General features: G+C 38.6%; 1 protein-coding gene across 1 annotated transcript in view; it reads left to right on the forward strand.

The window, feature by feature from the left end:
• GLIPR1L2 (GLIPR1 like 2) overlaps positions 1–9,850 on the forward strand; it is a gene marked incomplete at its 3' end in the record, with an annotated part of 35,925 nt that extends 26,075 nt beyond the window's left edge. Inside the window, exons 4-6 of the mRNA XM_052641408.1 lie at positions 1,811–1,896; positions 9,413–9,439; positions 9,522–9,850. Of these exons, the coding sequence (XP_052497368.1) occupies positions 1,811–1,896; positions 9,413–9,439; positions 9,522–9,850 (442 nt within the window). The remainder of the gene's footprint in view (positions 1–1,810; positions 1,897–9,412; positions 9,440–9,521) is intronic.
• Positions 9,851–11,862: the final 2,012 nt, after the last annotated feature.

Consider the following 11,862-nt stretch of genomic DNA (forward strand, 5'->3'; position numbering starts at 1 on the left):
GGTAAACTTTTTAGAAACTCAGAACAAGGGGAAGATTTACATGAAAGCTTGGCATTTCTGACTACCTAATATAAATATCTTTATAATCTTATTTTTGAAAAAGAAGGCCCACTGTATTCTAGCGCAGTGTGAATTTATTTATTTTGATTAATTAATATATTTATTTACATATTTATTTGCCTTTGCAGAGTTATTCTAGGCCAGAGTTATCAGCCATTATGGTCATGGGGTCATTGGCCTATGCTCCAGGTGTTTAAAGGCCATCTTTATAGCAAGTAGCTCTGTATTGGTACAGGAAAAAAGGTTCCCCCATCCCTGGTTTTACAACAGGATAAGCTCTTTTGTGTTGGAGGCATCTCTTTCAGTGAAAAAGGGTTAACACAATAAAAGTAGTGTAGGATATTAGGTAAAGGTTTTAGAAAGGTTTGGATTTCTTGAAGGCTAGTATTCTGGCTGGGATCCAGACAAAATCCATTTCCTCCTTGAAATGGTTTCATTGTGGAACAGTCTTTTGCAACCGCATGGACTGGAGCCCACCAGGCTCCTCTGTCTGAATTCTCCAGGCAAGAATACTGGAGTGGGTTACCATGCTGTTCTCCAAGGGATCTTCCTGAACCAGGGATTGAAACCAGGTCTCCTGCACTGCAGGGAGATTCTTTCCTGTTTGAGCTATCAGAGAAGCCCTAGAGAATGATACATGATCTGCAAATAACAACAGATCTCTGTATATCCTTGATGGACTTGAAAGTTTGCCATTCGAGGATATCAGATGGTTTTTGAATGTCTATTTCCAAGGTTTGTCATTCTTCTAAATGGCCCAGAATGGCCAAGGACTTAAATGCCTAATGTTTGTTTTTATGACTTGCAACTATACACTGAGTAAACAGCCTTGTTTAAATAGCCACAAATAATGACCCTCTCTTCACTCAAAAACATCTTTTCCCCGTTTATCTTCTACTTCTTATTCTAAATATTTTAAACTATGCTTCCCAATTCATACCTGTTTTAGGCCACCATCCTAACTTGGGCTTCCCTGGTGGTTCAGATGGCAAAGAATCTGCCTGCATTGCAGAAGACCTGGGTTCGATCCCTGGCTCAGGAAGATGCCCTAGAAGAGGAAATGGGAACTCACTCCAATATTCTTGCCTGGAGAATCTCATGGTCAAAGGAACGTGGCAGGCTATGGTCCGTAGAGTTGCAGAATTGGACACAACTAAAGCGACTTAGCAGTTTCCTAACTTAGCTCTGGGCAATTGATGTAATATTTTTTTAACTTCTCCCCTGTGCTCTGTACAATGGATTAAACCAACTTTCTAAAATCCCATTTTCCTTTATTTGCTTGTTTATATACTTATATATTTTTTATGATTACCTCAAAATAATCCATGCAGCTGGCTCTTTGGAATAATAGGCATTTCAGAATTTTGCAAATGCTCCAAAAAGTTAATATATCATTCATACATAGCTTTTTGTATAGTTATGCCAACCAGAAAGCAATTAGTTATGAAGCATTCTGTAACATCCACTTTTTAAAGGAAAATTTTGCTACAAACTAAAAGGAAAGAAGCTTTAAAACTCCCTCAAATTTAAATGACAACACTTTGTTTAAGAGTCATGGGAATTAGTTTCAGAAGAGACTATTTATAGGGAGAAAATGGGGGAAGATTACCTATCCAATTTAAGTACTTTCTTGAGTCCATTTTTTAAATGAAATCACCTTTATAAATTAACTAAAAATCCAGTAACCATATTATTTAGATAACATGAAACAGGAGACTTTTTCTAATAAGATATTTCTACTTTTTTGTAGAGGAGGTCTGTCAAGAAGGCCTTATCAGCGAGGATTAATGTGCTCTCAATGCGGCAGCTATGACAGATGCACAGACTTTCTATGCAGTAAGCGAAAGAAAATACCTGAAACATGAAAACATTCCATAATGCACTGAATGGCAAGAAAAGGAAGTGGTGAACGCTAGTCTTTCATTGTCATGTTAACACTGTTCCTTAGATCAGAAAGGTATTGTTATACTATCAAAGGTGGTATCAAACCATATCATCTTTAGACTTTTTTAAGCTGCGCAGCCTTTTCTGCCCTCTCTAACTCTTATTCCTGCCGCTAAGGACATACTAAAATACCTGAAAGAAAGAATGAGAACTAACAGTTTTACTCTGAAGAAAAGCTTTGCATCTAATTGCTGAAATATCAGCCTGTTTGAGAACGACTGCTCTAAAGAATAAGATATTCTAAAACATTTATAAAAAAGAGAAAAGAAGTAAAATAGCAAGTGGTTAATATAATAGCCGTTTGTTTTTCCCCCAAAATATTCAGAAGATAAAACTAGAAAATGTTTTATTAATCAGTTTTTCTTTTCATTTTTCTAAATATGAGAGCATATAACCCAAGATGCTTACAGGAATGTGGTAGGGAGTAAATTCAGACAGGGGCATATTATGCTTTTGTGTTAAAGAAACTAGTGAACAATTTCATTACAATGCCACTGCTGGAGTGATCCACTGTAACATTTCTTCCCTTGCTTCATCTGAATCAAGATGCAAAACCTTGCTCTTCCTCTTCCCTTTTCCTTTCTCTTCCTGGGAATATCCAGACCTAAAACCGTTGGGTAGGTCAGAAAGAGGTAGGTATCCACACAGAGGGAGACACATTAGCACCTAAGCAAGAAGACAAGGAATGCATACATGATGCGGTGGGCGTGAGGAGAGAGCCTAAGTGGGGTGAGAACACACGGGGTATGGCCTTGTGTGGAGAGCTAGTCCCCTCATGGGGTGAGGTGAGTGTGCCTGCTGGAGATCAGGCTTGGGGCCCCAGATCAGAGTAGTGGCATGTCCATGCAGGAGTGGCTCACTCTGCGGTGTCACAGTCCAGGCACGGTGGGGACAGATCCACCCGGGGTGGGAGGGAGGTGCCTGGCAGTGTGTCAGCATCTGACCAGGTGGGGAAGGCATCCCTGGGGGTCTGGGCTGGACCTGTGTGGGAGCCCAGGCAGAATGGGGAGAAGATTCACATCTAGGGCTGACCTGAAGAGAGGTGTTAAAAAGGAAGCAGCTAAGGGGGCCTCCGCATTTGAGGGCAATCTCCTCACACTAGGTATCAGAGTCCAAACTAGGTGAAGAAGCACTTAATGTTGGGGGAGGTGGCTTGGCATGGGAGCAGTCAGAGCCCTAGCGGGGTAAGAAAGGAACCCATATGTTGGAGAAGCCCAAAACTAACTTTCAGAGTCTGAGCAGAGTGGGAGAGGGATCCAAGTAGAGGATCAGCCTGTCAGTTGCCAGATTAAGTGCTGGGCATCCAGAGGAGGAGGGAGAGAGATGGACTGGGTGTTTGAGGTTGGTAGATGGAAGCTATACATTTAAAATAGATAAACAATAAGATCCCAATGTATAGCACAGGAAACTATATTGAGTATCCTGTGATAAACCATAATGGAAAAGAATATAAAAAATAACGTATATATGTGTTTAACTGAGACACTTTGCTGTACCACAGAGATTGGCACAACGTTTAAAATCAACTGAACTTCAATTTAAAATTTTTGAAATGCTAGGCATCCAGTTAAATTTGAATTTCAGAAAAACAAAAGTATTTTTAGTATAAATATATCCCAAATATTACATAGGCTATACTTATACTAAAATGTGTCTGTTGTTTTCTGAAATTTGAATATAACTAGGCATCCTATATTTTTATTTGCTGAATCTGGCAACTCTACCACCCCAATGTGGAGTATCAGAGTCCAAGCAAGAAGAGGGAGTAGAAGCAGTGATGGGAGATTAGAAGCATTTTGGAAAGTGAAAGTGAAAGTCTCTCAGTCATGTCTAACTCTCTGCAACCCCATATGGACTGTAGCCTGCCCGACTCTGTCCATGCAATTCTCCAGGCCAGAATACTGGAGTGGCTAGCCGTTGCTTTCTCCAGGGCATCTTCCTAACCCTGGAATCAAACCCAGGTCTCCCGCATTGCAGTCAGATTCTTGACCATCTGAGCTACCAGGGAAGCCCAGAAGCATATTAGAGGATAGATCAAATAAGCAAATAGATTAAGGATAATGGAGCTGGTTTTCTCCCTGTCAGAGGATGGCATATGAATACGTAAAGGAAGAAAACAACCTCAGATCTTTTGGTAATGATTTGGATGATTTAGAGTTACTGGAACTTAAGAGTTTCAATAAATATAAAGAAACATAGATGTAAATATTTATATATGTATGTATCAACATACATTTATTCCCTAGCTCTGAGACAGCCTTGGAACAGCATCCTCTCAGTGCTAAAGCAGCGGGGGCTTCCCAGGTGGCGCTAGTGGTGAGGAGCTTGCCTGCCGGTGCAGGAGATCTAAGAGATGCAGGTTTGACCCCTGGGTGAGGAAGATGCCCTGGAGGAGGGCGTGGCAACCCACTCCAGTACTCTTGCCTGGCGAATTCCATGGACAGAGAGCCTGGTGGGCTACAGTCTGTGGGGCTGCAAAGAGTCGGACATGACTGAGTGATGCAATGAGCACAATAGCACTCAGACCTTGGTTCCTAAATTCCAGTCCGCACTAAAGGGAGCCAGGGCTCTCTGGAGAAAGGTCACATTCCAGGGCTGGGCAGGAGAAACATTAAATAAACCCAAAACATCTTTTTCTACCTGAAAGCAAGGAAGTGCTCAAAGAATGGTGGAGGCATGTAACATAAAGGACACAGAAGCCATCTTAACGGGCTTTTACTGGTCAAACCTGGGACAATTTGAGCACCAAAATAACGATAAGAGTAGTCAGTTATAACTCACTGGATAAAACAGGATACTATAATTCATACTGATATAAATTAATAAGTGAATACATTAAAAGTTATATGAGAAACAGTTTATTTGCATAGTTCAGAAGTAACTCCTCATAGAAGTACTTCATTAGGGGTAAAGACTAACTTCACAATGGAGGAGCCTGGCAGACACAACCTAACAAAATGATCAAAGTGAATATCACCAGCAACAGGAAGTATCAAAAGCAAAACCCTTCACCACCTAAGAGAATTCAATGAGGAGAGCATGTAATCACCTGTGTGGTATTCCTACCAAAGATGCATAACCTAAACCAGCCACAAGGAGGCACCAAATAAATCAAAATCCAGATTTGTTTAAAAACTGGGGATAGACAGATACATAGATATTTAAATAAATCATTTAAAAACTGAGAATAGATAGATATATAGATATTTAAAGAAATAACTAAAAACTTCAGAAATAGAAATTCTTGAATGTGCATACTATAGAATGTAAATTGGGGTAGCCACTATGGAAAATAATATGGAAGTTCCTCCAAAGTTAAAAATACAACTAGTGTGTGTGTGTGTGTACACATGCACATTCAGTCATGTCTGATTCTTGTGGCCCCATGGACTATAGCCTGCCAGTCTCCTCTGTCTGTGGAATTTTCTAGGCAAGAATAGTAGAGTGGGTTACCATTTCCTACTTCAGAGGCTTTTCCCATCCCAGGGATTGAACCCGCATCTCATGCATGTCCTGTATTGGCAAGCAGATTCTTTACCACTGCACCACCCGGGAAGGCCTACAACTACCATCAGTTCAGTTTGGTTCAGTTGCTCAGTCGTGTCTGACTCTTTGTGACCCCGTGAATTGCAGCACGCCAGGCCTCCCTGTCCATCACCAACTCCCTCCATTGCGTCGGTGATGCCATCCAGCCATCTCATCCTCTGTCGTCCCCTTCTCCTGCCCCCAATCCCTCCCAGCATCAGAGTCTTTTCCAATGAGTCAACTCTTCTCATGAGGTGGCCAAAGTACTGGAGTTTCAGCTTTAGCATCATTCCTTTAGCAAATCCCAGGATTGATCTCCTTTAGAATGGACTGGTTGGATCTCCTGGCAGTCCAAGGGACTCTCATATGATCCAGCAATTCCACTTGTAGGTACTTGTCCAAAGAAAATGAAAACACTTAATTCGAAAAGATATATACACTGCTATGTTTATTGCAGCATTATTTATACTAGTCAAGATACGGAAACAACCTTAGTGTCCAATAGCGGATAAATGGATAAAGAAAATGTGATATATATGTACAATGCAGTATTATTTATCCATGAAAAAGAAGGAAATCTTGCCACTTGTGACAATATGAATGGACTCTGAGGGCATTACACTAAGTGATATAAGTCAGAGAAAGACAAATACCACATGAACTCACTTGTATGTGGAATTAAAAGCAAACAAACAAACCAAAAAAACCAAGCTTGCAGATATGAATAGATTAGTGGTTGCCAGAGGCAAGTGAATGAAATGGATGAAGAGGGTCAAAAGTACAAAATTCTACCTCCACTTATAAATAAGTCATAAGGATGTAATAATGAACATCATGGTGACTATAGTTTATAATACTGTATTACATATTTGAAAGTTGTTAAGAGAGTATATATTAAAATTTCTTTAAGAAAAAAATTTGTAACTATGTATACTAATGAATGTAAACTGGACTTATTGTAGTGATCATGTCACAAAATATACAAATGTCAAATCATTATGTTGTGTGTTGTAACAAATGATTTATGTCACTTATACTTCAATTTTAAATAAAATAAAAACCTTGTAAAGAAAAAAGGTATATACTACGTGCCAGAAAAAGTGACAGAAAGTAGTCACCATCTGGACATTGCCTAGTAAGTAAGAAGAAAAAAAGGATCCTTTAAGCATCTAAGCAAAAATGTAAAATCATTTATTCGAGAGTTTAACAGTCAAACTCTTTTTTGAAGAAAAGAGAAAAAAATGGCCACTCTAAGTATTCTGACAATACAGTGTTCAGAGTAAGAAATATGCCGTAAACTCTCAGGTCATGAAGATCAGAGAAGGTGCCATGAAAAAGCAGAGGAAAATAGCTAAAATGTCAGGGAAGCAGGCTCTGAAGACCTCTTAGCCTGGGACACCAAAATAGATGATTCTCAAAAGCTCACCAGAAAATTGCTGCAATTCTCAAGAATCTTTGAGAAAGCTCCCACAAACTGTCTCAGTGTTCAGCAGCAAAGCAAAAATTTCCCATTCTACCCAAGAGGTAACTGTGAATCTCAAATCCATTTAGCCAGCAGCCACTTCTGAAGAATAATTGTCTCTACTTCTTTCAAATAGTACAAATTTCACTAGCAGTCTTGTCTTTGGCAAACTCAAACCTAAAGCTTTGGGGCTTTCCCAGTGGCTTAGCAGCAAAGAATCTGCCAGCAGTGTAGGAGATGAGGTCGGGAAGATCCCCTAGAGGAGGAAATGGCAACCCACTCCAGTATTCCTGCTGGGAAAATCCTCTGGACAGAGAAGCCTGGTGGGCTGCAGTCCATGGGTTGCAAAGAGTCAGACACAACTGATATACTTAGGTGAAGTAATGCCATACTAGCAACTGAAAATCCTGCAGAGAGGAGAAAAATCCAGACCAGCCTCAAACTTCTCTACAATAACAGTAAAACCTAAGGGTCAGTGGAGTGATGCCTACATTGTCCTCAATACAAGTGTTAACCAGGAATTTGTATAGAGCCCAAACTTTCATATATAAACTAATAGACATATACTGTGGGAACATGCAGTAACTTGTGGAATATAGTTCTCATAAGCACTTCAATAAACTACTAGAGAATGACTTTCACCAAAAAAGATAAATGGTAAAGCAAAACACTGCACTGAAAGAACTCTCCTCAAGCACTGAATCTTAATTGATAGACAAAGATTAAAACAAACCTGAAGGTTATAATGATAAACTGTATGGGTAATAAAATCTGGTGATATACAAATAATATAATTCATAAAACTTGGCAAGAGAAGAGAGAGGTAGGAAACAAATGTGCTTAATTTCATCATCTTTTATAGCCAGGGGTCAAACATATTCATAGATGATAAGTCAAACAATAGTGATGTTAGTAAATTTAAATGTATTTAAATCAAGTACAAAAGTAAAAGAAGAATGTAACCAATGAAAATTCGTGATGAGAACTAAAGATACAAAGAAATGTACTGATTGCATCGTTGCTCAAAATAAGCTAAAAATAAATACACGTACACCAAAGGGCTTCCCTCATAGCTCCGTTAGTAAAGAATCCGCTTGCAATACAGGAAACCCCGGTTCGATTCCTGGGTCGGGAATATCCCGTGGAGAAGGGATAGGCTACCCACTCCAGTATTCTTGTGGCTCAGTTGGTAAAGAATCTGTCTGCAATGCGGAAGACCTGGATTCGATCCTTGGGTTGGAAAGATACCCTGGAAAAGGGAAAGGCTACCCACTCCAGTATTCCGGCCTGGAGAAGTCCATGGGGTCACAAAGAGTTGAACACGGCTGAGCGGCTTTGACTTTCACTTTCACTTTCACACAAAAGGAAGTAGAGAAAATACGTACGGACTGTACTGTCAAAGGTTTTTTTTGTATTTTGGCCACACTGTGTAGCATGTGAGATCTTACATGCTACCCTACCAGGGATTGAACCTTCAGACCCTGCAATGTAAAGTGTGGAGTCTTAACCACTGGACTGCGAGGGAAGTCCCAGTAAAAGATTTTCTAAAATAGAAATTATTTCATAAAATATGAAGTAATAAATAATACCAAACACAGAAGGCTAACATAGCTTCAGAAATCCAACAGATAACTTCAGTTCATCTCCAAGGTGCCTGAGGAGTGATTTATAAATTTTCCTCTTAAGATTTGCATCATTGCAAGACAAAGTCCTGGTTGACATTAAGGTCTCTATGGGTGAAACTGCATTCACCCTTCCAGTCTCCTTCCTAGTGGAATCTGGGAGTGATTGTTTGAACTTCTCTGCCCAAATGAGCAAAGGAAAGGAAATTTACTTCCTGAAACATATTGTGATAGCATTGGGCTAGATAGCAAAAACAAGGAGTACCAGGCTCTGTAGTTAACCTTGCCATCTGTGAGATGAAGAGCAACCAAAAGCTTCTGAAAATAAGAATTAAATGAGGAAAATGAATAAATTCAGAGGACTAATTTTGAATGATCTTGGGGGGTGTGGGGAGAAGAAAGATTAAAAATAAGCTAACACAATATTAAATTAACTGTACTTCATTTTTTAAAAAGGATGTTATGGAATTCTAGAATGTTGAAGCTGGAACAGTCTTTGGAAAGAAGAAGTGAAGTGTTTTATATAAGCTGACAGGATGATTAAAAAACAGAATAAGTACTGGAATCCATTCCTCTTCTTCCTATACTTCCATGCTTTCTCTAGCAGACCAGGAGAATCTATTGAAAGAAATATGTTGTACCTTACAATTGGCTACTGGTTGAAGGGGGGACATCAAAGATGAGGGTATGGTACCTGAAAACTAGAAGAATACATTATTATTGTTGGAAAAAGTATCTTATATTCTAGAAAAAGAAGAAATTTTATGTAATTCTTTGTGAACTTTCTTTTTCTTTCTAGGCAATGCAGATCGTGACCAAGCCATATGTATGTATTGTTGTCCTTTATTTCTTGAACGATTTAACTATTTCATGTGAAATCCAGCTTTCAATTACTTCTTTATTTACAGATTACCGATATTGGTATCCAAGATGGGAAGTACCCCGACCAATTGTATGTGATCCACTGTGCTTATTGATTTTATTTCTGAGAATGATGTGTTTTTCACTGAGTGCCACAATTGTCTTGATAATACAGTCTTATTTTCCAAATATATTAGTGGAAGAAGAGATGGTTTTTACCCCTGTGGAAACTGGGCCAGCAAAAGAGGAGGGAAAGAAACAGGTGGAGGAGGAGGAGGAGGAAGAAGAGGAGAAGGAGGGGGAAGAGGAGGGGGGAGAAGGGGAAGAGGAAGAAGAGGAGGAAGAGGAGAAGGGGGGAGAGGAGGGAGACGAGGAAGAGAAGGAGGGGGGAGAGGAGGAAGAGAAGGAGGGGGGAGAGGAGGGGGGAGAGGAGGGGGAAGAAGAGGGATAAGACTTACCACTGTCATAGGATAAAATTGTAATATTTAAAAAAGACAAAAAATTTAAAAGACAAAAAATAAAAACAAAATAAAATACACTGGAGAAAAAACCCACCGAGCTTTAACAAAAAATAATATGCACAAACCACTGCTGTAATACCTTTTATTCCCTTCTCTTTCCCACATTTATTGAAAAAATTTTAATTTGAAAAACAAACAAAAAAACATGTATTTTGTAATAGGCACTATAAACCAACTTCTTGCACACTAAGAACAAATAAAGACATGATGACAGAAAATACTAAAAAAAGATTTGACCAGTCTAATTAATCTTAAGCTTTCACTGTATTATTCTGATAAAAGATGAAATTTCTACTTTCTAAACATGTTTCTATCTCTGTATTTTAAATATTTTTTAAATGGGTTAAAAAATTTCTCGAGTATTAAATAAGATTATACATGTAATGTACTTAGGACCATTCCAAGTTCAGGACAACCGTTTGATAACTTTCGATTTTGTTGTTTTTATCACTCCTATCATAATTGTTACTTGTGGTGGTGATAATGGTGGCGATACTTCCCATGTGTTGTCAAGACTTCTAATACCATTACGTATCTTTGTAGTATATGTGTTTAGAATGGTGTAAGTGGTATTTGTACATGCTGTTAGCAGGGAAATTTTTTATTTCTACTTCATGCTCAGTATTTCAAAAGCTTTACTGTAATTCTTTACGAGACCATATAATTTGTTGACACCAAGGGCTAATAAATGTCAAAAGTTTAATTAGTTGTATCAGAGCAATCTGGCTGCTTCCAAATTTATGTTAAAAATAAAATAAAATTTTTATAATAGTTATCTACTTATTATATATAGTAAAAGTTCATAAGTTAGTAATATAAATTAATTACTTACCACTTGTAGTACTAATAAATGAACTGAGTAAAAATGCCTAACACAAGAAAAGTACATCAAATGGTGTAAACTTTTTATTTTTTAACTGTATTATATTAAAAGTGAAAGTGAAAGTCGATCAGTTGTGTCCGACTCTTTGTGACCCCACAGGCTATACAGTCCATGTAATTCTCCAGGCCAGAACACTGGAGTGGGTACCCTTTCCCTTCTCCAGGGGATTTTCCCAACCCAGGAATCAAACCCACATATCCCACATTGCAGGATGATTCTTTACCAGCTGAGTCACAAGGGAGGCCCATTATATTAAAAACCTGTTCTTAAATGGGACTGGAGAATTATACAAAAAAGCAATGAATTTGCTTGTTGAATTTGATAGTTTATATTTGATAGTTTCTGCTTTTTTGCTTATTTGTTTTCACTTGTGCTTTTTTGTTGTATAAGAATTCAGCATTATATACATAATTTATATATATTATAATATATACTAATTAATATACAATTATGTATATTTATATGTTTCTATATAATTTTATATACATATATGTAATTTCCATGAAGTCAGCATCTTTTCTACCCAGCCTCCTGAGAAAAAGCCTGCAGTAGGAAAAAGAACTGGTTCTCCACAGTGATTTTCAGTTCAGTTCAGTTCAGTCACTCAGTCGGGTCCAACTATTTAAAACCCCATGGACTGCAGCGCACCAGCTGCCCTGTTCTACACCAAATCCCAGGGCTTACTTAAACCCAAGTCCATGGAGTCAGTGATGCCATTCAACTATCTCATCCTCTGTCGTTCCCTTCTCCTCCCGCCTTCAATCTTTCTCAGCATCAGGATCTTTTCCAATAAGTCAGTTCTTCCTATCAGCTGGCCAAAATATTGGAGCTTCAGCATTAGTCCTTCCAGTGAATATTCAGGAATGATTTCCTTTGGGATTGACTGATTGGATCTCCTTCCTGTCCAAGGGACTCTCAAGAGTCTTCTCCAACACCTCAGTTCAAAAGCATCGATTCTTTGGCGCCCAACTTTCTTCATAGTCC

This window comes from Budorcas taxicolor, chromosome 5 (genome assembly GCF_023091745.1).
Source record: "Budorcas taxicolor isolate Tak-1 chromosome 5, Takin1.1, whole genome shotgun sequence".
NCBI lineage: Eukaryota > Metazoa > Chordata > Mammalia > Artiodactyla > Bovidae > Budorcas > Budorcas taxicolor.